General features: G+C 46.9%; 1 protein-coding gene across 2 annotated transcripts; it reads right to left on the reverse strand.

The window, feature by feature from the left end:
* Positions 1–1447: 1447 nt before the first annotated feature.
* On the reverse strand, positions 1448–12063 carry LOC135813863 (zinc finger and BTB domain-containing protein 49-like). Of its 2 annotated transcripts, XM_065326886.1 has the most exons (3): positions 11828–12063; positions 11454–11661; positions 1448–4603 (listed from the first exon to the last, which is right to left on the reverse strand). In XM_065326886.1, the coding sequence occupies exons 2-3, from the start codon at positions 11496–11498 to the stop codon at positions 3032–3034; spliced, it is 1617 nt and encodes a 538-aa protein (XP_065182958.1). In that variant the 5' UTR covers positions 11499–11661; positions 11828–12063; the 3' UTR covers positions 1448–3031. The 2 variants fall into 2 exon arrangements, with proteins under 2 accessions (XP_065182958.1, XP_065182959.1); XM_065326887.1 differs by lacking the exon at positions 11828–12063 and having other exon boundaries at positions 11454–11794.
* Positions 12064–25665: the final 13602 nt, after the last annotated feature.

The following is a 25665-nucleotide window of genomic DNA, read 5'->3' on the forward strand; positions in this document are numbered from 1 at the left end:
TATTTTAACGTTAACACTATAGCCGATAATAATATAGTGTGTTACGCATGTTTTGATTCTTTGTTGCCATCATACTATCCGATATATCATTACATCCGATAATATTGGTTATAGTGATATTTTTTACTGGATAAAATACGTTTTGCTTTTGATATTTCGTACCAATATCACAGTAGCCGATATATTCTTATATCCGGTCACTCTATAGCCGATACAGACTGTACTAGTACTAGAAGATACATTGTAGATCTACCGGTAGTGGACTACTAGTGGTGATAGCTATTAAACTCACTTTTGAAGTTTTGTAGTTACTGAGTTACAGAGTAGCTATCACCATCCATGCATGATTTCGGAGACTCAGCGGCAACAGCACTAGTTTGTAGTCGACTATTGTCTATTGAGCATGAGTAGATCCTGGCTAGTCAAGAGAGGGTTTTTATTTCCACGACTCCCTAGGCCCTGGGCCCTGGTTGTTTGCATCTGTGGTTGCCGAGCAACGTGGTTAGTAGTCATGGGTACAGGACAATAGGAAGACAGTTAGGGGCCGGACACATTGAGGGAACAATCCTCAGATTATAAACCGGGAATAATCTGTTCTGCTTTTCATCACGGTCACACTGGATACGCACAATGAAAATAATCTCACCTTCACGAGCTACATTTTTTGTCACCATTCGCTTCTGGCACTCCCTGCACAACTCCCTGCATAACTCATTTGCAGAATACCAGATGATCCGGCAGAGAGAGAGAGAGAGAGAGAGAGAGAGAGAGAGAGAGAGAGAGAGAGAGAGAGAGAGAGAGAGAGAGAGAGAGAGAGAGAGAGAGAGAGAGAGAGAGAGAGAGAGAGAGAGAGAGAGAGAGAGAGAGAGAGAGAGAGAGAGAGAGAGAGAGAGAGAGAGAGAGAGAGAGAGAGAGAGAGAGAGAGAGTAATGCATGCTGGGGATGCCCACGATAGACATGGCCGGGCTGTCCTTGGCTTCATTTCAAAGAAGTTCATCCATAAAATTCAGGCTTGAATACGGGGTTTCGTCAACAATGTTCATTTCCGGCCACGTTCCTCATTTCTTTCGTTCATTTGGCTTATGCGAAGACTAGCCAAGCTTGCTTGGTGATGCCAACGCAAACAAGCATAGTAATAATAATAATAATAATAATAATGATAATAATAATATGCCATTGGGTGCCGCATCACCTGAGCTAATCCCTTGGCTAAGGGTAAGGCCCTGCCATAACCTGTCCCCAGTGCTACACCCGACCTTCAAACTGTAGAGTGTAGTGTAGCAAAGTCACCAGCAGCTCAACGTCACCATATGCAGTCCCCAAACCCACACAACACTGCAGCCAGCTCACAACACTGCAGCCAGCTGACAACACTGCAGCCAGCTGACAACACTGCAGCCAGCTCACAACAATGCAGCCAGCTCACAACAAGGGACTTGTACAGGTAGTGACACTAGTGTCTACACAGACACTGACACACTCTTCGTGGATCATTTCAAACAACAGAGGACCTAGCATTAAAAGATGACACATAAAGCAGCGATGACTGAGAAAGAGGAACATCAGCTTGGTAACACAGTCAAAACAATAAAAATAACCTGGCTACCTGCAGCAGTTTCTTGGATAGCTTTCTTATTTATAGAAAAGAACTAGGACAGAACAAAACTGTACTGCAGTACAACAGTAAAACAGACTTGGGCAGAGATGTATCACTCTGGTCCTTTCCAGTGCATATGACAGCTTGGTTGAACACAGCCCATTCAGCATCCCCAGTATTCGGACTAAAACAAAATAGACTTCTCATATCTTTGCACACAGATGATAAGTTACAAGCAGGACAGCCGCACAGGCTTTGACTCCGTGCAGGTGAGCGGTTCGTTCGGATGGAGACAGATAAAGAGAGAGAGGGAGTGGAGATGAGATGTGCGCACACCGGCAGGGTACTGTTGCACGGCGCGAACCAGCGTTAGCAGCGTGACTACTTCGAGTATTACCTATAGCCACGGTGGCTGTGTGTGTGTGTGTGTATGTGTGTGTGTGTGTGTGTGTGTGCGTGTGTGCATGTGTGCGTGTGTGTGTATGTGCGTGATCTGTATCAGTGTCGGGGTCCGTGTCAGCCTACTTGGAAACTAGACTCCGTACTACGCAGTGGCTACAGTGTATACAGTGTCCACAGTGCATACAGTGGCTATGGGGTGCCTAACACTATCCTAAGGTGCAGCTATGAGTGGTGGGATTACGGCAAGGACTTAGAACACCACTTACAACAAAACGAGATAAAAAAGCGTAAGCTGAGGGGAAAAAGGGGGAAAGGCTTGCTACGAAGCAATCAGACACCGGATTTCATGGATATGGAATATTTTCAGTTTTCATACCTGTCACCTATCAGCCCTTGCTAGTGGCCGTTTCTTCCAGCGTTCAGGAAGATGGAGGGAAAGGGGAAGGCGGTCGGAGCAGGAGAATGAACAATGCTACACAGCAGAGGTTTCCCAGAAGTACTAGGTAGACATTTGCTTGCTGTCTGGACTGTATGTGGTGATAGTCGGAATAACAGCGTATTGCAATACACTGCCAGATATGCAGTAAGGTCTACTAGGTAGACAGACACAGAGAGACAGACAGGCTTTCAAAGGTATAGCTGCCGCCCTACACACACATACACACACACACACACATATACACTCGCACATACACGCGCACACACACACACACACACACACACACACACACACACACACACACACACACACACTTGGAACTGATGATTCTCGCACACGAGAGCCAAGCACAGACGCACAGCGTTATGTCATGTGCACCATACCACACCACACGGTGGCCATACAGCCCTAAGACGGACACCACACGGTGGCCATACAGCCCTAAGACGGACACCACACGGTGGCCATACAGCCCTAAGACGGACACCACACGGTGGCCATACAGCCCTAAGACGGACACCACACGGTGGCCATACAGCCCTAAGACGGACACCACACGGTGGCCATACAGCCCTAAGACGGACGGACACCACTCAGTCGATGTCTATGCCCTTTACGTCCACCACGCAGTCGTGTTGAGATAGCAGTGCGGCGGACTCAAAATCCTCTGCACAAATCAGGCATGACAGGCTGGTCAGAACCTTATCCGGCCGGCAGATATGCTGCTTCACGATCAAGCTGTTGGCGTACCAATTCTTGCAAACGCGGCATCGATCCCGCACAGTCTCGCTGTCGTGCTTCTTTCGCTTGTGCTTGTTCAACATACCTCTGTTCTTGAAGCCTTCGCCACAAACGTCGCACACATCATGTTTGACACCCAAATGCTTGTCCCGGCAGGACGCCAGTTCACTGGGGAAGCGGAACGTTTTGCTGCAGAACTCACAGGAATAGGGCTTCTCTTCCGTGTGTATTCTGAAGTGCATCTTGAGATTGCCCACCTGGCGGAACTTTTTATCGCACACGGAGCACACATGCTTCGGCTCTGAGTAGTGTATGCTGATGTGCTTTTGCTGCTTCTCGGGAGAGTGGAATGAACGCCAACACAAGGGGCATTGGTATTTGCCTGCGATCTTCCTAGGGTCAATCCTTGCTGGTGGTGCGCCACTGCTGCTGCTGGCTGCAGCCACTGCCTTGTCAGTTTTCCGCTTAGGTCCATTCGCTGCTGCTGCACTGCTACTTGGCTCCGCAGCTGCACTACTGGCATCCTCTGCAGTTGGCTCGGCTTGTGAGCTGGCAGCAGCACTGGCTTTTGCGGGCTGCCGTGCACTCTTGCCTGATGCTTTTGCAGCCGCCGCCTTGCCACCTTTGGGCTTGCGGCCGCTCACAACGGCGCCAGAGGCTGAGCTGTCCAAGCCGTTCTCCACGGCTGCCTGTGCCGACGACTGCTGTTCACCATCCAAACCGGCTGCCAGTGCCGCAGACTCATCGCCGGTAGCAGTGGACGACGACGTCGCCTTTGAAGACGCAGACTTTGCTCGCTTCTTGGCCGGCTGTGACGAGGCTTTGGCGGCTGCCTTTTTTCTTCGTCTCGGCGCCCTCTTGGTTACGGGCATCTCCCAGTCCTCGTCTTCCTCGTTGTTGTAGTCTTCATCGGCGGTGTCTACGTCGGACGACATGATGATTAGATCATCACCAGTCACCACATACTCCAATCCGTCATCATGCGGTGATTCATACTCCCCGTACATGTTGTCAGCAGCAGCAGCAAAGGCAAGATTATCCTCCAGCCGCGGTTCACTTAGCTGCAGAGAGCCATCACTGGTCGCAGACGATGTGGTACTACCTAACGGAGGCGTTGGCAGCGGATACGGTAGAGGAGTCACGGTAACGGATATACATGGCGGAAATGCTGCTGCTGCCGCTGCCGATGATGATGATGATGATGCCGGTGGTGCTTTCTTGGATGTTAAGCTGGATAGCTTGCGCGGGTTAGCCTTCTTGCGGCGATTGGAGCGCGCTGCAGCAGCGGTGGCAGCTGCGTCCTCGTCCTTTTCCAGAGCGAGGTCCTCATCTTGAATGACAACATTAACAGTGACGTCAGACGCTGTGACCGGGGATGGTGTGATCAAAGCGGATGATGTCGGAGATAGACCACCGCTAAACACCTACATGAAGGGTAGCAACGATTAATACCAGGAAAACAATTTGTCATTTAAATTACACACTTACCCAGGGTCAGGGGTTGCAGCCAATATACCGTATTCCCCGAATATAAGTCTTGCACCTTTTCACACTCAACTTCAGGGCAAACAAACGGGTGCGACTTACAATCGAGCATGATTACGACTGGAGTGAATATACCGAAATGATATGACATAGACCTGAAAATAGGAGTGCGACTTACAATCGGGGAAATACGGTAGCTTATATTGGGAGAAGTACAATAGGCACCGTATTGTTCCGGAGTATAAGCCGCACTTTAAACACTAGTACTTCACCCCCAAAAAGTCTTAGGTGCGGCTAATACTACCATGGTCAAAATAACGGTGAAAAACAGGGTAGATGCCTGCCTGCATTTCGTGACAATACTCTGGGTGCGGCGTATACTCCGGAAAATACGGTACACTAGAATAGAAGAGACAGAGAGCAAGTGGCCACGGCTCAATAAAAGGTGATGAATCTACCCTGCGGTTTTCCCCAAACACTACCTTTAGTGCATGTACCAACGGACACAAACTGGAATGCAACGGTTTGCTTCCCAGACAGAAACTCACAGACACCACAATTTCTCTGTTATTTGACAATTAGTAATTGAACCCAACTTCCGAATGGAACTGAAGTTCATGCACCCAACATTAAGAGTGCAGAGAATGCCAAAGTTTGAATCCCCACTCGGACGAATTAAGCAAAAGCCGGTGTGCTAGTATGAGAGAATGTGGATTTTTTAGAGACACTTTTAGCGCATTACTACAGGGTGCTATGCACACACGGTCAAGGGGAAGTTGAGTGAAAACCGAAATGTCCCGGGTCACTAGAGTGCGAGGCATTAAAGCAAACTGTGTTTGGCCGAGGGGGCTCAGATATTCCCGACCAAACGTGACCGCGCAATCTACCTAATCTGCTGGTGACACCACCGCATGCAGCCGGGTAACCACACAATCAATTTGCGTACAAACAGCCAGTGTTCGGGGGGGGGGGGCGCGCTCGATTGGAGAACTGTTCGGCGCAGCCTCTTTGGACCAAGACCATTCGATTCAGTGCTACGGTTACTGCACTCCACTTAACGCATGACGTCGTGGCCGCGCAACGTGTCGTGGTCGAAAAATTAAAAATAAATCGAGATTCCTGGGCAGGACCCATGTGAAATTGGTGCAGGTGAATTTTTCTTTTCTTTTCCATGTATGTATTGCAAGCTGAACTTTTTTACAGTATTTTCAGGTAATTTATCCCTTTAAGGGTCCTATATTTGACAAGTGGTAACGAAACACTGACTTTAGATGGTAAACACGGTCGTACTTAGCTCAAACTTTGCAGCCAGGTCGCGGAGATCGTCACCTTGATGTAGGTGTCAAAATAGTGTGGGTCACGCATATAAAAAATGCCGTGCAAAGCGCTCGAAGTTTGACTATACATTTTGCAAGCGCAGGCCTCAATGGTGTCACCCTCTTGTTCTTGCCTCTGGAATCAACAGCATTTCGCGTAGATGCTTCAATCAACTTGCATTCTCTGCAGGTAACATCTTTTGTGACCAACACTGTGTGTACAACTGTACATATTTCAAAGACCTGCCACATATTTAAAACCATGCCAAAATGAGTCTGATGTGCGTATAAAGCGTTTTAGTTGTTCTGTTGGACACTTTGCCAATTTTAGCACCTTTTACACATCTGAGACCATGTTTTTCGAATTCAGATGAACAAAACTTTCAGAAAATGTATGGGTCTGTATTACAAACTTATTTTTTTTTAGGTAAACGCATTCTATGTGAATCCTCCCGAAATGTGCACATTCTCCGAAAATAGTTCGACCCTCAAAGGGTTATATTATTATACTGTATAAATTACAGTTTCGTGCCCTGTTATCGCACTTTCTGACTGCTTATTATCTTGTTACAGTCGTGGATAGTTGCTTCATAACTCGTTCTCATGTGTTTATCTTCTATTTTACATTTTTAAATACAGTACAGTCAGACCTCGCTTATCCGGTCCTCTTTTATCCGGATCCCTCGCCATCCGGAAGAAAATCATTGGTTACCGATTTACAGCATATGTCATGCATACATACAGTATGTGCGTTCGGTTATCCGGTTCCCGCGTCTATCCGGATATTTTTGTGGAAAACGGATGTGTGCGGTTATGCGAGGTCTGACTGTACACGATTTAAGAAGAAAGGAAGTGGACGCAGAGTACACGATTTACTCATATTATTTGGGTATTTACTATTTCGCCCAACGACGGTCCTACAACGTAGATCTTCTATAGTAGCTATGTCGGTGCATGCAACCAGCACTCATACCCGTAGGCCGTACTAGTACAGTATATGCAAGCCTTGACGATGACAGCATGTTACAAGGCTAGGCAGTCATACTCGTAGTGTGCTGCATGGCCAGCCGCAAGGAATGAGTCGAGAAGACCTACATCAGTACATGTATCTGTAGGTCCTAGCTCTACGAGTACGAGTTGCACATCAGGGAGTCGCACAAGCGCTTAAAAGCCCGTGTTTGTAAGGCTCACTCAGGGCCATACATGTACCGTAAAGTCCACAGCAAACGCCCACCCCAGCGGGTCCATACTATTTTCGTCTTTTTCAGGTCAAGAAAGTTGTAAAAAATCGTCATAAAGGTTGAATGCGTACGAGAACGACTGTAATGCCTATAAACTGCCTATGTCTTACCAGGAGGCTCTGCAAAAGCCATTGTCATCATCTTGCATCAAAGAAAAACTTCTGTCGTGATTTCCTCGCATTCGATAAATGAGTCAGTCGTCTTTGTATCAGTTCGTTCTCCATGCGGAAATGCCGTAGAATCTATCTGTATCTGGTTTTCAAATCATGAAATTTCTGCAGTACCACGATGCCACGCTCTCTGAAGTTAAACGCAACGGTTATTCACGGAAGATAGGATTCTTCTGACGAAGCGTCACTCAACGACTTGACCGGTTGCAGTATTGCAGTTGCAAGGCGAAAAGGGGGATATCACAGAATCTACAGCTACAAAGTCGCTGCTAACTTTATGAAAACTCTGGACTGATGTGCACGGGAAAACTTCTCTGCGCGTTGCGTGATTTGAATGATGGCTTGAAACACCGTCAGAAGTGTGTTTGGTTCGCTACCTTGTTACTCGGAAGAAACTCCCGTTTGGATCTGCGAAATAAAACAACCAACATCATAATCGTCACAACGAGCTAGCTCATACTGTCATAGCTAGGTCCTGACGAGATTTTGAAACCAGGAAAGCGGACATAGTTTACCGTAGCAAAGAGCTCTTCGCACTACAGTGTGAGATGCACTTTCGTACGGATTCTATGATAGTGCATGGGGTCAGTGCGTATAGGCCAGCAGATCTTGCAAAAATGGGGTGGGCGTTCGCAGCGGACTTTACGGTACAAGCTGATCTACTCACACGATCAATGCTGTACATGTACATGAATTATTAAATTGTTTTGACTTCGGCTCGACTTTGGTGCACGGGGGCCCGGAAATCTCAATTTGTTTGTCTCGCCTTACTCAGATTATTGTACACGTAGAAATATTCATGGGAATGAAGTTGAAAACTCTACTCCAGCTGTACTGATGGTTGAATCATGGAGACCAGCTTGAGGGCATGTGTGGGGGACGGCGTACATTTACCGTCATTTCGACAGGTGTGTCTTTATCACCATATGATTCAACCAGAAATATTCACCGCCGATTTAATTTCATCGTCATCATTGCGCGAAATCGTACGACACCTGCACATTCCAGATCTGCCGGGATGCAGATGACGCCGCCCATACATTTGGTATAATGTAGCCCTCAAATCATGCTGTCCAGTGCATGTGGGGGAGTGTAGCATGCAATTGCTTGTACTTTTCAGCTCGGAGTTGCCCTGGCTACCATAGGACGTGATTTTAGCTTCATAGCTTGACCGATGACTTTGTAACGTGTAAATACGATCCCAGCAGGTTCTGTGGATGTCGCCCGTAGATGCATGATTCCCCGCTATATTTTGTCTAGGGCTGAAACGATCATTCAATAACTCTTAACGATCAACCAATATCATTAACGATCGATATATTGGTATTATCGATTCTTGTCGGCTCTACCCGTGTACCTCGAACACCAGTTTATGAAGAAATTCCACGATACCTTTGCTACGTTAGAAAGTTGTGGCACCGCACTGTTGACATCTGTAGACATCTGGCTGGTTTATCAACATGACCTAGAGAATTTCATGTTGTTTCTAGAGCGAAGAATCTTGTCATCACCCTCCGGCAACTCCTTTTATCTCTGACCTTTCCCGCAAATGAACTGAAAAGATAAAGAGTATTCTCTTCCGATCTCTTTCAAAGCCACAAATCAATTTTACTAGGCTTGAAAGTACATGATTGTACTCGTATTCGCTATCGGATGGAGTGCAAGGGCTAGAATACTGTCACTCATATACATGCATAAAAATCGTTAGCACTCGTTTTGAACACTAACGATTATCGATTGCACTCTTAACGATCGATATGCGAGTTATCGGTATAATTGTTTCAGCCCTAATTTTGTCCCAAGAATTTTCACACTAATTTTACATCTATGGACGAAAATTTCAACCAGAAAAAAATCTTTGTTCATAAAGTTACTTCTTCCGCAAACGAAAACTTTGTAACTTTTTATTCACTTTCGAAGGAGTTACTATGATCAAGAAACTCGCCTAGCTGAGCAAAAACACTTCAAGAAAAATGAGAGGATTTACGTTTTGAAGTGTATGCACGATCATACAAAAGAAATTGGCCCGTTTGAATTTCATTTTGCTGTCCCCGGGAAAAATTGCGGAAAAAAATCGCAAAAAACGCGGGGAAAAACGCGGCATAATATGGCATAATTTGCGGTGAATTTGCGGTAAATATGCGGTAAATATGCGGTGAATGCGGCAATTTTCAGTGAGTATGTAGTGAAATCAATCAGTTACAAGTCTCTGGTGTAATCGCTCGTCATATTTGAGTAAAAAGCCGCCACGATGAGACGTTGCTGACCGAACAGTGCACTGTGTGTACGTGTAGTGCAACAAAAAAGTTTAAAAAACGCGGGAAAATCGCGGAAAACGCGGTCTTTTAAAAATCGCAAAAAACGCGGAAAACAACGCGGCCGCGGAATCGCAATTTTCCCCGGGGACAGATTTTGAGTTACCGCCCATCGCTCGATTTCTCAGTGCTCAATTCACCAGAACTGACAGCTCGACTCTGATCATAATACTATTTTATTTTGTTACTTGAACGTTCAATGTCTGCTTCTTTACTACTCTTCATCGCATTAATAACACTATTGTCCCCACGTCTCCCGTAAGTTTTTAAAGGGGAAGTTAAGGCAAAAATTAAAATTTCACCAGTTGTAGTCTTCGGGGTGCTGAGTCGAATGGTCTTGGTCCGAGAAAGCTGAGACGCTCCCTTCCTACTTGAATCCCAATCGAACTCGCGCACTTCCACCGAAACTGGGTGACTGCGCCCTACTAGATGGGGATTTGTATGCAAAATGTCACTAAAAGCGCCGTTTCGTTCTTATAAAAGCACGGATGACCGCGATTGGCCCATATGTTGTAGTCTTTTGGACGCTGCGTCCACTGGTTTTGGTCCGAAAAGGCTGCGATGCAGCGTTCCTCCTTTATTCCCAATCGAACATGGTTGAACAAGCGGTCACGTGCTCCTGCGTACACCAGTCAGCTGGTCACCGTGCCTGCAGGGTACAACTTACTAGCCTGTTTGACCTTTTTTGGGTGCAGTCCTGTCACTCGAGTTGAACTCGAGTTGAACCTTGGTGTGAAAGTTGTCGCCTGCTGGCGTGGTGACCAGGTGATTTGGGCACCCAGGAGCACGTGACCACTTGTTCAACCATGTTCGATTGGGAATAAAGGAGGAACGCTGCATCGCAGCCTTTTCGGACCAAAACCAGTCGACTCAGCGTCCAAAAGACTTCAACATATGGGCCAATCGCGGTCATCCGTGCTTTTATAAGAACGAAACGGCGCTTTTAGTGACATTTTGCATACAAATCCCCATCTAGTAGGGTGCAGTCACCCAGTTTCGGTGGAAGTGCGAGAGTTCGATTGGGATTCAAGTGGGAAGGGAGCGTCTCAGCTTTCTCGGAACAAGACCATTTGACTCAGCACCCCGAAGACTACAACTGGTGAAATTTTAATTTTTGCCTTAACTTCCCCTTTAAGGGAGTTTACATATTTATGATATTTTTATCTTATTTTTTGTTTTCGTCTGTTTCTTGCGCAACCAGGCGCCTCCGACATTGGCCCCCCATTGTTGCTCATTTATTCACAACCAAGGAGAAAAGAGTTCCCTTTCCATGTTTTAATGTTTTTTCCTAATTTTATCTCTCTACCAGTGCTTCACTACGACTCTTTACTGCTACAAGCAATTAAATTCAATGAGCCCGCACAAGTGCTAGTAGTACAAGTAAGTCATGACTCATGGTGTTGAGCTGTGCCACGCGCGTGCACGCAGCACTATCATCAGTCCGAGTCATCATTCTCTATGCTGTCCACATCTGTCATTTTGACCAGTAGAGCGTAGCTGGTCAGTCCGTCAAGGCTGCCTTGGGCTGCAAAGATAACACTCCGTGACCGACTCAGCAGCAGAGCGGCCTGAATAGGCTTTGTCGTCTTTGGGCTCTGACCCTGTATTTTCATAGGTCGCGAGAAGAAACTCCGAAAATGCAGCAGCACACTGAACAGGCAGTACAGTGCGCGCACTACCGGCATGCATGATCCTTGGGGAAATTTAAATACTAGTAATGATTATTTAAAACTGAGCCGCCACTTACCTGATGGTCGTAGGTTGTGTGAGCTACTTCCCCCGCGTACTCCATTGCCAAAGAACACTCCTCAAACACGCAGCACTGAGTTGCACCAGCTCAATGGTAGTACTAGCATGAAGCAAGGAACCTAGACTCGCAGAGAGTGACTGCTCCGCCACTCTTCGTCGTCACCTAGTAGTACTGTACCTACAAGTACAAAGTCACTGCACATACACTGATACAGTGCAGGATATGGACAAAATCATGCAAGAAATCGCACACGCCGGCGGATTTAAAAAATCAATGGTAGATCGACTGGTACATGGTAGCTCAAAATCCACGCGCAGGCCATGATTGTTTGTCCTGCAGCGGCGACAATCACACGCGCTCAGCTCACCAACCTTTGTGTTGTCGGACCACGGTGGCGTCTTTCAAGCAACTATCAGTTCGACAACTTGAAAATACGGCTCCTCACGCTCGCCTCGTAGGACTGAGGATGGATGCACTTAAAAACTAAACTTTAACCAGCTCGACTCGGCTTCACCACTGCTAAAAGTCAACACGGCAACAAACGAGGACGAGGATCATGCCATGGGAGATACTAGCTGAAGCACTGGTGGCTGGACATACACAGTGAAAACAGAAGCACTGACTGCTAGCATGCATGCTATGAGTATGACATGCGTGGGAAGGCTGTGCTCCATACTCGACTCATGCTCAGTGCATGCTGTTACGATAAATGCATACAGCCATTAAATTTTATGTACTACGTTACCTGGTCATACTGATCATGGTAAACATCGACAAATAAAGCAGATTTGCGGAGTACTAGCCACTACATGTACACTATAACGTGTGTAGAATATGCGTAAACGTATGGTAGTTTGGTGGCATGGCCATATGGGCCATGCATAACGTGTGCAACAATATTAATATTCGCGGGATCTGCGTTAGCATCACTTGCATGTTCAGATCAGAAACACACAAGCTTGCAAGATAGCCTTCGCTTCCGCGCCTAGGCTAGACCACCACTATTGTAATATGCCTTTTCAAAACTGCTCACCTTAGGCCGATTCCACACTACACCAAATCCTGCCTAAAAAGCCATTTTTCAGGCACTTTTCAGGCAAGTTGCCATGGCGATCACTTTGAGAAACGCGCGAAAGTGAAAAGTGCTTGTTGTCTACAAAGCAACACCAGCACCCTCTTTCAAGGCAACTTTTTACCTTTTCAGGACACTTTTCTGACTTTTCTTCAGCCTTTAGATTTTTTTCCGAATGTGTTCCCTGTCGTATCTTTCAGTTGTGGTGAGTTGTGGGCTGTCAACAATGCCTAGGGTCATGTTTAGCCAGGAGCTTGAGGGCAAGCTGATCGAGCTTTGGAGCGGACATTTGAGGCGACCTCCGGGCGGTACAGTTCGCAGGAGCTACGCCGGAGGAGATCGCCATCAAGCTGAATTAATTATTTGTTTGCTGAACAGCTCCGGGAGGAGGTAATCTATACTGCGTCGATCGTCCATTCCAAAATCGACAACATGAAAACGAAGGCGAAAGGACTGTACGAGACATACACAACGAAAACTGCCACCGGAATGCCTGTTGGCGAGGTTGACAAATATTCGACCTATGATCTGGAATCCGCCTACACAGCGCGCGCTAGCGTGGTCAAATTTCAAGATTGGGCACGCGAAAATGGGTGATATTCGAGGATTTGGACCAACAAAGAGCCTCTCCACTACCGCCGTTGCTACATCAAGCACAGGAAAGCCTCACAGTCTAACCTTCAAAGCAAAGTCCCGTGATCGACACTTGTAGGTGTGAATGCAGCTTCACTTTATAAGCCACTTTATGCCTTCAAGGCAAAGCCACTTTCGGCGTAGTGTGGAATCGGCCTAAGTGGCGAATGCAGACCTCACAACTTCAAGTGAGTCAGGTGTGCAGACGTGAGACTCACCTCCTCTCGATCTCCCCTGATCAGGGGAGAGGAGGTGAGTCTCATGACGAGTCATGTGTGCACACCAATTATTTTATGGCTATGCCCCCCCCCCCCCCCCATACTCCCCCATAGCATGGCAATCTCTGGTTGAGCCCAGGGCCTAGGCTAGGGGTTCATAGTTAAAATATACGACTCCCTGGTTGAGCCCAACTCGATGTACACAGTCATGTACACCATGGTAGAGGGGACGGTTTCAAATAGGACACCGGTTGCAAACCGGAACGGACTCAATATTCACTTTCTCTCTTGGTATTTTGATTAGAAAACATATGTCACAGTGAGACTACTATGTGTTATCCCGAGCCAAAATTTCATGGCTCTGCGATGACCGGTAGCGCCATATCAAGCAGGTGAGTTTTGGACGTGTTGCTTCGCACTGCGACTTGAGTTTTACGACTTTCGAAAAATCAACTTCTTGTCGCAGGTAAACAGCGGCTCGCCTCTCGCCAATAAAGCACCGCATACAAATCAAAACTAATGGAAGCACACACAAGGCTTATTGTTACTCTATACTGGCCGTCGTGGAGCGATAGCAATTACCTAATTTCAGACCCAGAGTGAATTTGACGTGCACTCTAAAACGTGTCCGGTTTGGAGCCACCTCTGATTTGAACTTTTTTGAAGCGAAAAATTGGGCAACTTGGAGGCAATGGGTCAACACAAAGGAGTGGCTCAGTTCGATTGACTCTGGCCCCAGAGCAAACTTCAACATGCCAGTTTCCTTCCACAAACATATTTCGAGTGAAAAATCAACGCTGATGATCGGTTTGGGTCTATACAAATTTGGCTGTCAAAACGTCCCGGTATCGAGCCGTCTCCTCTACACAGTCATGTAGGTCCACCGGTGCACCATATTCGAAGACCTACCATAATACGGAGCATCAGCAAATCGAATATTCGAATGAAATTCGAGAATCGTCACGAAAAGCACTCAATCAGTCGAAACTAGGGCTTTGTTCGACTGAAAAATGCCCGCAAACAGAAAATACTTTTCGAATACTTTTCGAATGCTCCGCGCGTGCTCTAGTACACCATGGTACACGGCGCACTACGAGTAGACCCTGGTGCTCGAAGTCCGTACACTTTTACAGTGTGTGTTTGCCGAGCTGAAACTCACACTAGCAATGATCACTTGCCAGAATCCTGCTCGTGGATGGAAGGTATCTTGTCCAAGTTTGTTCTGAGGCCAGGCTCGATTGAACCAGGCCATCTTTCGATCCGATCTGTTTCTCTGGAGTTCGCTGATTTTTCACATCAAATTTTTGTGTCGCAGAGGGTACTCTAAGTCCGTACTGATCAGAGGTGACTCGAAATACACACATATTTCTGCTAATTGCTAACTTGCAATCCTCGGTTACGACGAAAGCACCGAAGCGATATGTTTGGCATGTGCCTCCACCAGTATTTCTTGCAAAAGCGTAGTTTGTTGCCGAAATGCAAGCTGTTTTTAGTCGGCTCAGAGAAGAAGCAGCTGCGCTGTGAAAACCGCGGGAAAACAGTGGTGGAGATGCCAGGAGTGTCAACCTTTCTGCAAGGATTGGTGGTTCTCTGTAAATTCTTCTCCTCTGGCCATTGTCAGCTCTAAGCTGGCTCTTGATGATTGAGTGAAGGTCTGTTTGACGCTGTGTCCCTTCGAAATCGGTCTTGGCAAAGTTGATTTTTGCATGAAATGTAACCCAATTTGTATTTCGTATGGACACTCGAAAACCCACTCGCGTGGTATGGGACTTCTGCTTATCGTAGATCCCTGAAAATTGCTACGCAAGGAGAACATACCACACTGTCCCCTCCGTAAAATATTTGAGTCGAATACAATAACAGAACATGAAATTATGGGCGTACGAACTTAGGATACCATGTACGGACTTCGAGCACCTGGGTCTACTCATTCTTGCGCATGTAGCTACTAGTTCTTACTAAAGTACTAGTCCGGACTTCTTGTCAATCTTGACGCTTTTCTCTCTCTCGAACTGTGAAACGTTTTATCAAGTGTGCATTTTGTTTCATTTCAAGTATCCTGGAATCATGGCTTTGTCACCAACTACCAGCCCCGGTATGCCTCCTGCTCCCAGTACTGCAGTAGCCCTGCTGGCGTTGTCTCGGCATCTGCGTCTATCGTGAGTTCCCCGCAGGGAGAGGGCAACTCAAAGTGTGCCAAATATTTGAGGGTCGACCTTACCATGGATCTCATTCTGCTGAGGCAGTGTAGGGCCCACCCTCACCTATTCGTCCGCAAATCTCCTGATATGCAAGGGATAGCGGAGGAGCTCGGCCGAGATCCGCCTTTTCAAGGGGTCTCCAAGAGAGATCCTATCGCCAATAGCCTGAATCGGATGAAGCATCCGCCGCTTCGCGTCATCCCCAAAGGCAATGAGAAACAACAGCAACTCCGTTCATTGCACATCCCAAAATCCCAGTCCTCAACTGCTCAAGCTAAAAAAACTCGATTCGAAAATACTGGACTGCGCTACATGCTGAACCTCTTTTTCATTCGAATTTTCTCTCTGATTTTCTTTTTGCCATTCGAATAATCAAATCGAAAATTCGATTTGCTGATGCTCCGTAATATCCCGTAGATCAGCGCAAGTACAATGTAGCTCGGCGGGGGCAATGCTATCAGCTCACACACTGTGAGTCAGTAAGTCCCGATAGCCTGGTAGTCTGGTAGATCAACGAGTTTTCCACTCAAGTAGTGCCAGCTATGTACATGATTGTACATGGTAGTACTATTAGATCCGGGGCTCTACCAACCGTGGATAGTTGTCATAGTATAGTATAGTATTTATTCGCATTTCTCTAGGGCAGTCCCCACAGACCTATGGTCTCCTTACGGGGTACCTTAGCCAATCTAGGATTGCGATACGAAATTGACTTGGTGAAGCAGCAAGGCGGACCGATGCCGGAACTGAGTTCCGGCGGTCAGCGGCTAAAGGAAGAGAGGAATACTAGTAACCAAATCGAGAGGAGGCTCGTGGCAGTACAAGTCCGAGCGAGACTTGAGACCTTGTGCAGGTGCGGCTACGTGCCTCAGGCACGAAGGCAGAAAAGGCGGCACAGAAGTGAGCTGGCAGAAGAATGAACGCATCTGAATACAAGAAGATACAGTTTCCGTGCCAAGTGCGAGATGAAGGCTGAACTTGTTTTGAACACCGAATGTAAGCTTCCCGCATTGTCCTCTGCATTTGGTTAAATAGTGTCTGTTTGCTGAGGGAGAAACGGATAGTGATGGGCGTGAGGTTGTTTCGAGACAGAATACACTGGACATCTGCGGTGGGTGGGTAGCCAAATACAGTACGCAATGAACAGCGAGAGATCATGTAGTAAGGACTTTTATAGTCTTGTTTCCGAACACAGTCACAGTGTCCTCCACCTTGTTTCATGCTGTCAAACCAACAATACATGATTGTATGATTGTAGTAGTAGTAGTAGTAGTAGTAGTAGAATTTATTATTTTGATAGGGAAGGCCCTACAGACGTTGCCGTCTTGTTACAGGGAACCCTAAGTGCTCTTTACAGAGCGAAACAAAAACGGATAGATGCTCAACCTGACGACACGAGACAGGCAGAGAATTCCACCTATCAGCGCCAAGGAAAGAAATAGAGAACATGCCATATCTAGTGGTAGCAGCGGGCAAAGAAAGTGAAGAGAATGATTGTACATGTACATGACGATGTATAGTGTAGTGCCTCAGAGTTCACCGCGGTCGCCCTCACACATAACAGCATCGACGGGCTCCGCATCGCTGATGCCGTGATGGCCTGGCCCTCCGAGTGCTGCTTGCCTTGCTAACCTTGGAGACATCCTGCATGGCACGTTTACTAACGGTTTTATGTAACCATAGTTCTCCACATTCCAGTGACGTGATCTTCAGAGTTGAGTTTGCCACATTCTTGTGACGTGATCTTCAGTTGAGTTTGTCTTACACATTGTAGTTACACCGGTACGCGGTACATGTACATGTAGTATTTTCCTTCACCACAAGAATTCTTGTATATTTTGCCCATAGAAGACGCTTTTGAGTTTTGCAAAACAAAAACGAAAAAAAAAGTGTAGTGCATGCTACCAGCAAGGCTACAGTCATGTACATCACGACTAGCATTGAAACAGAAGTACATGTAAGTAATAGTAATACTAGTTAGTCGCATGACCCTGCACTGCAGCCAGCAAAGGCAAAACAACAGAGATGCTCAAAACCCTTCCGCTGGCGCTGAGTGCTTTCGAACACGAAGGCTCAAGCACCAGAGTTACCATGGTTACGGAGGAGAGGTTTTGGTCTTACTAGTGAGTAGTATGTTGTTTTGTCTTTGTCTCAGTGTGGTACGCTCTGGCATAGAGCATTGCTTACAGCAACGACCCTGAGCTGCTGTCGTCATGACACAGCCTTTTTTAATCTACTGACACTACTGAGTAACAATCAAGAGTACATAACCCCTTATGTACCTCTTGGTAACATCAGTCCACCTCTCACAGCAAGCCGCCCTATGAAAATCTTTCTCTCTCCATTGGAGTGCTCCCCAGTTGCGCGAGGAGACTAGAGAAATTCCTCCGGTGAGCGAGGAAGAAGAGCGGAGTTACCCAACTCAACCAAACAACAACATACCAATGATTTTGTGCTGATAACAGTGATATACATGTACATGTAAGCTCCAGGAGCCTGTAGTCTTGGTAACATGACTACAGGTAGCCAACCCTGCAATGTTGCAGAACACGTCATGTACTACACTCTTGCTAGTACTGCTACTAGTACTAGTAGGCGAATCGTTTCTATTTCAATCGGCACGCATGCCAGGCTCCTCTGTGTTGTCAATGTTCGCTTGTCCAATTTTGTCTACCTCCCCTTTTATGTTGCTGGCCAGTGCTTTGTAGTAAAAAATAAATAAATAAAAATCCAAATCCAAATGAGTAACAGAAACCATCAAAAAGAAGGTATAAAGCACCAGCAAATGAAGGTATGCGAGAAACAGCCAATTTTCTAAAAAGAAGCTAGCACACGCTTTTAGCTTGACAGCATATCACAAGGTAGTCGAACACTGGTGGAAACAGTGCCCCTTACTATAACCATCCACGGTTGGTAGAGCCTCAGTCTTGCGACCATCGGAATCGCATGAGTGCTAGGCCCAGTTCTGACCGGGGAGTTATTAGTATGTTGTTGAACGGAAAAGGACATACAGTATTATCTCCATTATAAGCCCTGGGAGAATGAAGTTAGTTGAAGACACCACTGCAGCTGTACTTATGGTTGATAAATAATATTATGGTGGTAAAGACACACCTGGCAATATGCCAACCAGGCATCGACTAGGCGCCAGGCGCGAACTGATGGTGGTGGTGGTGAGAAGGAGAGCTCTGTGCTAGAACTTTGCAGCTTAGAGAGCGTGTGTGGGCAGGCGTGTGTTTACCGCCATATTGCCAGGTGTGTCTTTACCACCATAATTTATCAACCATAAGTGCAGCTGCAGTGGTGTCTTCAACTTCATTCTCCCGAGTCAAGCTCCGTATGAAGACATCCAAGAGGAAGATTGCCAGATGAATCCAGCGGGGACGAAACGTTGCGTACGTCGCAATCGAGCTATGTCGTTGCTGTGTCATCTTCTATGTGCTATGCGCTACTTGATGTATCAGCCTGCTATGTCGGATACCGCCAACCATGCATCGACTAGGCGCCAGGCGCGAACTGATGGTGGTGGTCAGGTGGTGAGAAGGAGAGCTCTGTGCTAGAACTTTGCAGCTTAGAGAGCGGGTGTGGACAGGCGTGTGTTTACCGCCATATTGCCAGGTACTAGGTGTGTCTTTACCACCATATTTATCAACCATAAAAAAATTAAAAAAATAAATTTCACGGTTCGCGTGAGACTCGGCTGGAAGCCCAGTTTTCCGCATCCGTCGTGGGAACGCCACCACCCTCTAGGATCAAAGGCGCAGATGCAGCGTCTAAACGGTGGGAGGTGAGTAGATCAGACCCACCACCAAGTGGTCAAAGACCGAAATCCCATTAGCTGCATCCATGTTACCCTCGTGCCAGGCCACAAGTTCCCAAATAACTGTGGGTCGCAGCACGGCTGGAAAATTTCCTTCCGCTTCCACGCAGGACTTGAACCTGGTACCCTCTGTTTCTCAACCATGGTCTTAGACCAACCCACTATGCCTGCCTGCACCCGATGATAAGCCCTGGGCTTATAATTATTTTTTTCGACCAGTCCGGACCCTGGGCTTCTACTAGAGACTGGGCTTATAATTTTAAACCATCTGTTGCATGTACATTGATCATCATTTTTTATTACACCAGTACGTAGCACAAAGCTTCCCACCAGGTATCGTGAATACAGTAACAGATTTGTACTTCCTGGTACGCTGAGTCTGTTCTTTTTACCTCGGGGATAACAGACTTTTGCCACAACATGTGGGTATGTCAAACATGCATGGACATAATCCATACAGTTCTCCATTATAAGCCCTGCGCTTATATTGGAGACTGGGCTTGTATAACTTGGAAGCCCTCTTGGAGTGCGCTTATAATAGAGACTGTGCTTCTACAAGAGACTGTGCTTGTAAAAGAGATAATACGGTATGGATGAACTGACAGAATACTGAGACATTCGACGTCTTGACACCTAGCTTCAATACATCTCCGTAGCGCTAACCAACAGCCTTCCAACTCGGAAGGTTCAAGGTTAAGGAGAGACCAAAGAGGGGAAGGTAATAATATTTGCGGGATCCGCGTTAGCATCACTTGAATGTTCAGAAACACACAAGCTATGGGAAGGTAAGCGCAACGAAATGAGCACAAACTTCAGCCCCACTGGAACAAAGAATGTCGATTGTGACTGGACGATGACGAGACCAGTAAGATAATTGACAAAGCGGTCTAACTACGAAGCAGCACACCACCCGACTTGGGTCGCTCAGAAATATCAAACGGATAAGTACAGAAGAGGGAAGCTTTGCGAAAACTAACTGTACAAACCGAACGCCAAACTCCTCCAGTTTAACAGTAATCCTCATGTGTGATGGACTAAGTTGACTACAAAACAAGTAGTTTCACACGACGTACGTTTAGCGGTATGTATTATAATGCCTTAAAGGGGAAGTTAAGGCAAAAATTAAAATTTCACCAGTTGTAGTCTTCGGGGTGCTGAGTCGAATGGTCGTGGTCCGAGGAAGCTGAGACGCTCCCTTCCTACTTGAATCCCAATCGAACTCGCGCATTTCCACCGAAACTGGGTGACTGCGCCCTACTACATGTAGATGGGGATTTGTATGCAAAATGTCACTAAAAGCGCCATTTCGTTCTTATAAAAGCACGGATGACCGCGATTGGCCCATATGTTGTAGTCTTTTGGACGCTGAGTCGACTGGTTTTGGTCCGAAAAGGCTGCGATGCAGCGTTCCTCCTTTATTCCCAATCGAACATGGTTGAACAAGCGGTCACGTGCTCCTGCGTACACCAGTCACCTGGTCACCGTGCCTGCAGGGTACAACTTACTAGCCTGTTTGACCTTTTTTGGGTGCAGTCCTGTCACTCGAGTTGAACTTGAGTTGAACCTTGGTGTGAAAGTTGTCACCTGCTGGCGTGGTGACCAGGTGATTTGGGCACCCAGGCCCACGTGACCGCTTCTTCAACCATGTTCGATTGGGAATAAAGGAGGAACGCTGCATCGCAGCCTTTTCGGACCAAAACCAGTCGACTCAGCGTCCAAAAGACTACAACATATGGGCCAATCACGGTCATCCGTGCTTTTATAAGAACGAAACGGCGCTTTTAGTGAGATTTTGCATACAAATCCCCATCTAGTAGGGCGCAGTCACCCAGTTTCGGTGGAAGTGCGCGAGTTCGATTGGGATTCAAGTAGGAAGGGAGCGTCTCAGCTTCCTCGGACCAAGACCATTCGACTCAGCACCCCGAAGACTACAACTGGTGAAATTTTTATTTTTGCCTTAACCACAATGACGTCATGCATGAGGATTGAGGTCGAGGATCCTACAAGTAGGAGTATATCTAGTTGTACTGGAGTTTGGCGTTCGGTTTATACAATTCGTTTTCGCAAAGCTTCTCCCCTTCTGTACTTATCTTTCGGATATTTCTGAAATTCTGAGCCACCCAAGTTGGGTGGTGTGCTGCTTTGCTGCTTCGAATTGGCTTTGTCATGGATCTTACTGATCTCGTCATCGTCCAGTAACAATTGACATTCTTTGTTCCCGTGGGACTGTAGCTTGTGCTCATTTTTGTTGTTGCGCTTACCTTCCCCTCTTTGGTCTCTCCTTTGGATTGGTTTATTTAACGTCGAATAACAAACAGGCAGTGTTGCCTTATTACATGAGATCGACCTAACCTTGAACCTTCCGAGTTGGAAGGCTGTTGGTTAGCGCTACGGAAATGTGTTGAAGCTAGATGTCAAGACGTCGAATGTCTCAGTAATACGTAGGACCGAAGAGGGGAAGGTGAGCGCAGCGAAAATGTGCACAAGCTAAGTCCCACGGCAACAAAGAATGCCGAATGTTACAGGACGATGACGAGACTATGGATCATGAAGTACTTGTACGAGACTCGAACAAACTTAAATAAAAGTAAAAGCTCCGATCGGAGTTCACTGAGGCTCCTCTGTATGCACACTTCTGTCCGGTAGTTCATGATCCCTGCGCACGATTAGAGCATGCACTATCTGTGATATCACAGCATGCAGTCGTTCTGAAAAATAGATACTCCCACAATATTTCCCAGCCGCTCGAAACACATACAATATTTAATGAGAGAGAGAGAGAGCATCCGACCACGAGGAAATGTTCAGTTCACACGTACCGGTAATAATATCCTTCGCACTTTGTCATGTATTTATTATTTTTTTATCATGTGCGACGGTAATCGCTGCCGCTAGGCCTTTGTGGATAATGCCGGCAGAAAAATTGGCAGAATTCGGTACTTTTTCTGGTAAGTTTCATGCATGTTTGGTACTAGTATATGGATAAAGAAATGGAGCAGAATTCGAGGAATTGCCCGCCATAAGGTTTGTATGGTTCTGCCAATTTCGCTGCTCTTCGAGCAGAATCTGCCACCTTTTCGAGCATTATCCGCCGATGCCTACCTGCCGCCAGGATCTAGGAGCCTCGGTCAGTCTACCTAACCGATATCATTGCACAACTAACTAATTACTTCACTGGTTGACCCAGGAACCGTTCCGTCCATTTCTCACCCGGAAACATACATGTACAGTACATGCAAGATGTACACACCAGTCACGTACATTGTGTGTTACCACACAGCAGCCTGATGCTTTCTTCAACTTTATTATTAGCCTAACTCCGGCCACGTATTGTGAGAAATGTCACGTATTATTAAAGTGTGTGTGAAAACACTACCGGTATAATGATTGTGAGAAATGGCACGTAAGTGTGAAAAAATAGATAGATCGAAGACACCTAAATTTGTCTTGTAAGAACCAAAATGGTGATGGTAAGACCTCACTTCAATTTTGATGGACTCAATGGACTCAATGGACTGACTAATTATTCACTTGTCCTGTCTTTCTAAATAACATGTTATTGCACATGTTCTTGGTTTAGTTTTTGGCCTTTTTCGTGCTTTGGAGTTATTTGTTGTTTGACAGCGTGGAAAAAAATACAAGTCATGTACACTTCAATTTTGATGGGCGCGAAGGTCGCGAGCAAAAGTAACAAATAGCCATCTACTACATGTATCCCTAAAATTAATGCTAGATACCAGTACATGCTAGATACCAGTAGTAGTACATGGGAGTAGAGGGAAAGCATCAGGCTGCTGTGTGGTAGCATACATTACTAAAGTAACACCAGTTACTCACACAACAGCCCTCTGCTATATTGGTGAGAAGCGAAATGGTTGTAGAACTCAAAGGGAAGGGATTCTAGCAATGGCTACCGAGTACTGACCCAAGCGACCTGTACTGAAAATAGAATGAAATAATTGGAAGTAAAACGCAAGTCAAGAAAAGTACGAGTAATAAAGTACAAGAGTAGCCGCCAACACCGCGTACCGAGGCATGCATAAGGAGAGCTTACTGAAGCACTGTGTCTGTGGCTGGACCTGTGAGGCTGTGACACCAGCATAGTGCCTGTTGCTTAAAGGGGAAGTATACCCTAAAATCAAATTTTCACCAGTTGTAGTCTTCTGGGTGCTGAGTCGAATGGTCGTGGTCCGAGGAAGCTGAGACGCTCCCTTCCTACTTGAATCCCAATCGAACTCGCGCACTTCCACCGAAACTGGGTGACTGCGCCCTACCAGATGGGGATTTGTATGCAAAATGTCACTAAAAGCGCCATTTCGTTCTTATAAAAGCACGGATGACCGCGATTGGCCCATATGTTGTAGCCTTTTGGACGCTGAGTCGACTGGTTTTGGTCCGAAAAGGCTGCGATGCAGCGTTCCTCCTTTATTCCCAATCGAACATGGTTGAACAAGCGGTCACGTGCTCCTGGGTGCCCAAATCACCTGGTCACCGCGCCAGCAGGCGACACTGTTACGTTACTTTCACACCAAGGTTCAACTCGAGTGACAGGACTGCACCCAAAAAAGGTCAAACAGGCTAGTAAGTTGTACCCTGCAGGCACGGTGACCAGGTGACTGGTGTACGCAGGAGCACGTGACCGCTTGTTCAACCATGTTCGATTGGGAATAAAGGAGGAACGCTGCATCGCAGCCTTTTCGGACCAAAACCAGTCGACTCAGCGTCCAAAAGACTACAACATATGGGCCAATAGAGAGGTTCCGGGGTACGATTTTCCGTGCCAAAATCCGTATGGGCGCTACGGATTTTTTCCAGGCGTGCTCCATACGATTTTTCGGCACGAGAATCCGTGTGGACTGGCTTTCATACGAACCATGCTTCGTATGGAGATTTTGCGTCATCGGGTGCAGAAAGATTTTTCGCGTACAAATTTGGTACGAGAAACATCGATTTTTCGCGGGAAGTTTTGATTTCGGTACAAATTTTCAAAATAAAAAGGCATAGCGCGGGAATGTGACGTTTTTGCGATCGTAACCTAGGCAATGACGGCAAACACATAAGTTGCGTACCCCGGAACTTTTCACTGCTCGAAAACGACGTATAAAAAATCCGTAGAGCCTCCACGGATTTTGGCACGAAAAATCGTACTCCGGAACCTCCCCATTGGCGGTCATCCGTGCTTTTATAAGAACGAAATGGCGCTTTTAGTGACATTTTGCATACAAATCCCCATCTAGTAGGGCGCAGTCACCTAGTTTCGGTGGAAGTGTTTTTTTGTGCGAGTTCGATTGGGAATAAAGGAGGAGGGGAGCGTCTCAGCTTCCTCGGACCAAGACCATTCGACTCAGCACCCCGAAGACTACAACTGGTGAAAATTTGATTTTAGGGTATACTTCCCCTTTAAACACATCAGTGCGCTTCCATCTACCTCGGTGCTGTACAACGGATGGTTCGATGTTGTTGCTTATAGCCTTCCTAGCTCCCGTCGGTCATAGCGTCCTGGCGGTTATTCTGTTCTCCTGACCGGAATCCTTCATGGCTTGCGCATGCGTCAGAATGCGAGCGATAGACGCCGGAGGCAAAGGCGCCCGCAGAGACAAGAATAGTTTAAGGAATACGCTTTCAGTGCTCTGACTGGACACATCTCCTCGCAGGAGGCGTATTCGACTATCACGGAGTTAGCTGACATACCTTTGTCGGCTTTGGACCCGTACAGCACGATCTCTATTCCATCGCTGGTCCATGTGATACTGTCCAGCCGGAACCGCGTGCAGGAGTCTCCATCCTGCCCTTCCCGAAGCGTCGGTTTGGGCACACATGCTAAGTCGGAAGGTCGGCAGAACGCAGCCAAGGACAGCAGTAGCAGAGCTTTTAGTCGGAGTTGACTCACTGACATGATGCGGCGCGCCTATAGAAGCTAGGTACGTCGTTATCTTGCCAATATCTGTGCTTGGAGTTGCCATGGATCCGAGGTCGCGACGTACGAGTGGCAACTACCGGTAGGTCGGTGCAGACTCGATCAAGCAGGGCGGCGTCAGGCGCTTCGCTTCCACGGAGGTCAGCCACAAAGCGTATCGCTGACCGAGCGAGCCGGACTGTGGCTTCAGGACGCTCCGTTGTCCGCGTAATGGTCTCTAGGAACCCGCTTATAACCTCCAGTCGCATGATATGGCCGCCGCGGTTGCAGCTGTAGGCGTTTAGATCCGCGATGATTCGTGAGTAGCGAGCTAGCGTAGAGGGGGGGGGGGGGGGCACTGAGGCGCAT

Source organism: Sycon ciliatum, chromosome 4 (genome assembly GCF_964019385.1).
Source record: "Sycon ciliatum chromosome 4, ocSycCili1.1, whole genome shotgun sequence".
Classification (NCBI taxonomy): Eukaryota; Metazoa; Porifera; class Calcarea; order Leucosolenida; family Sycettidae; genus Sycon; species Sycon ciliatum.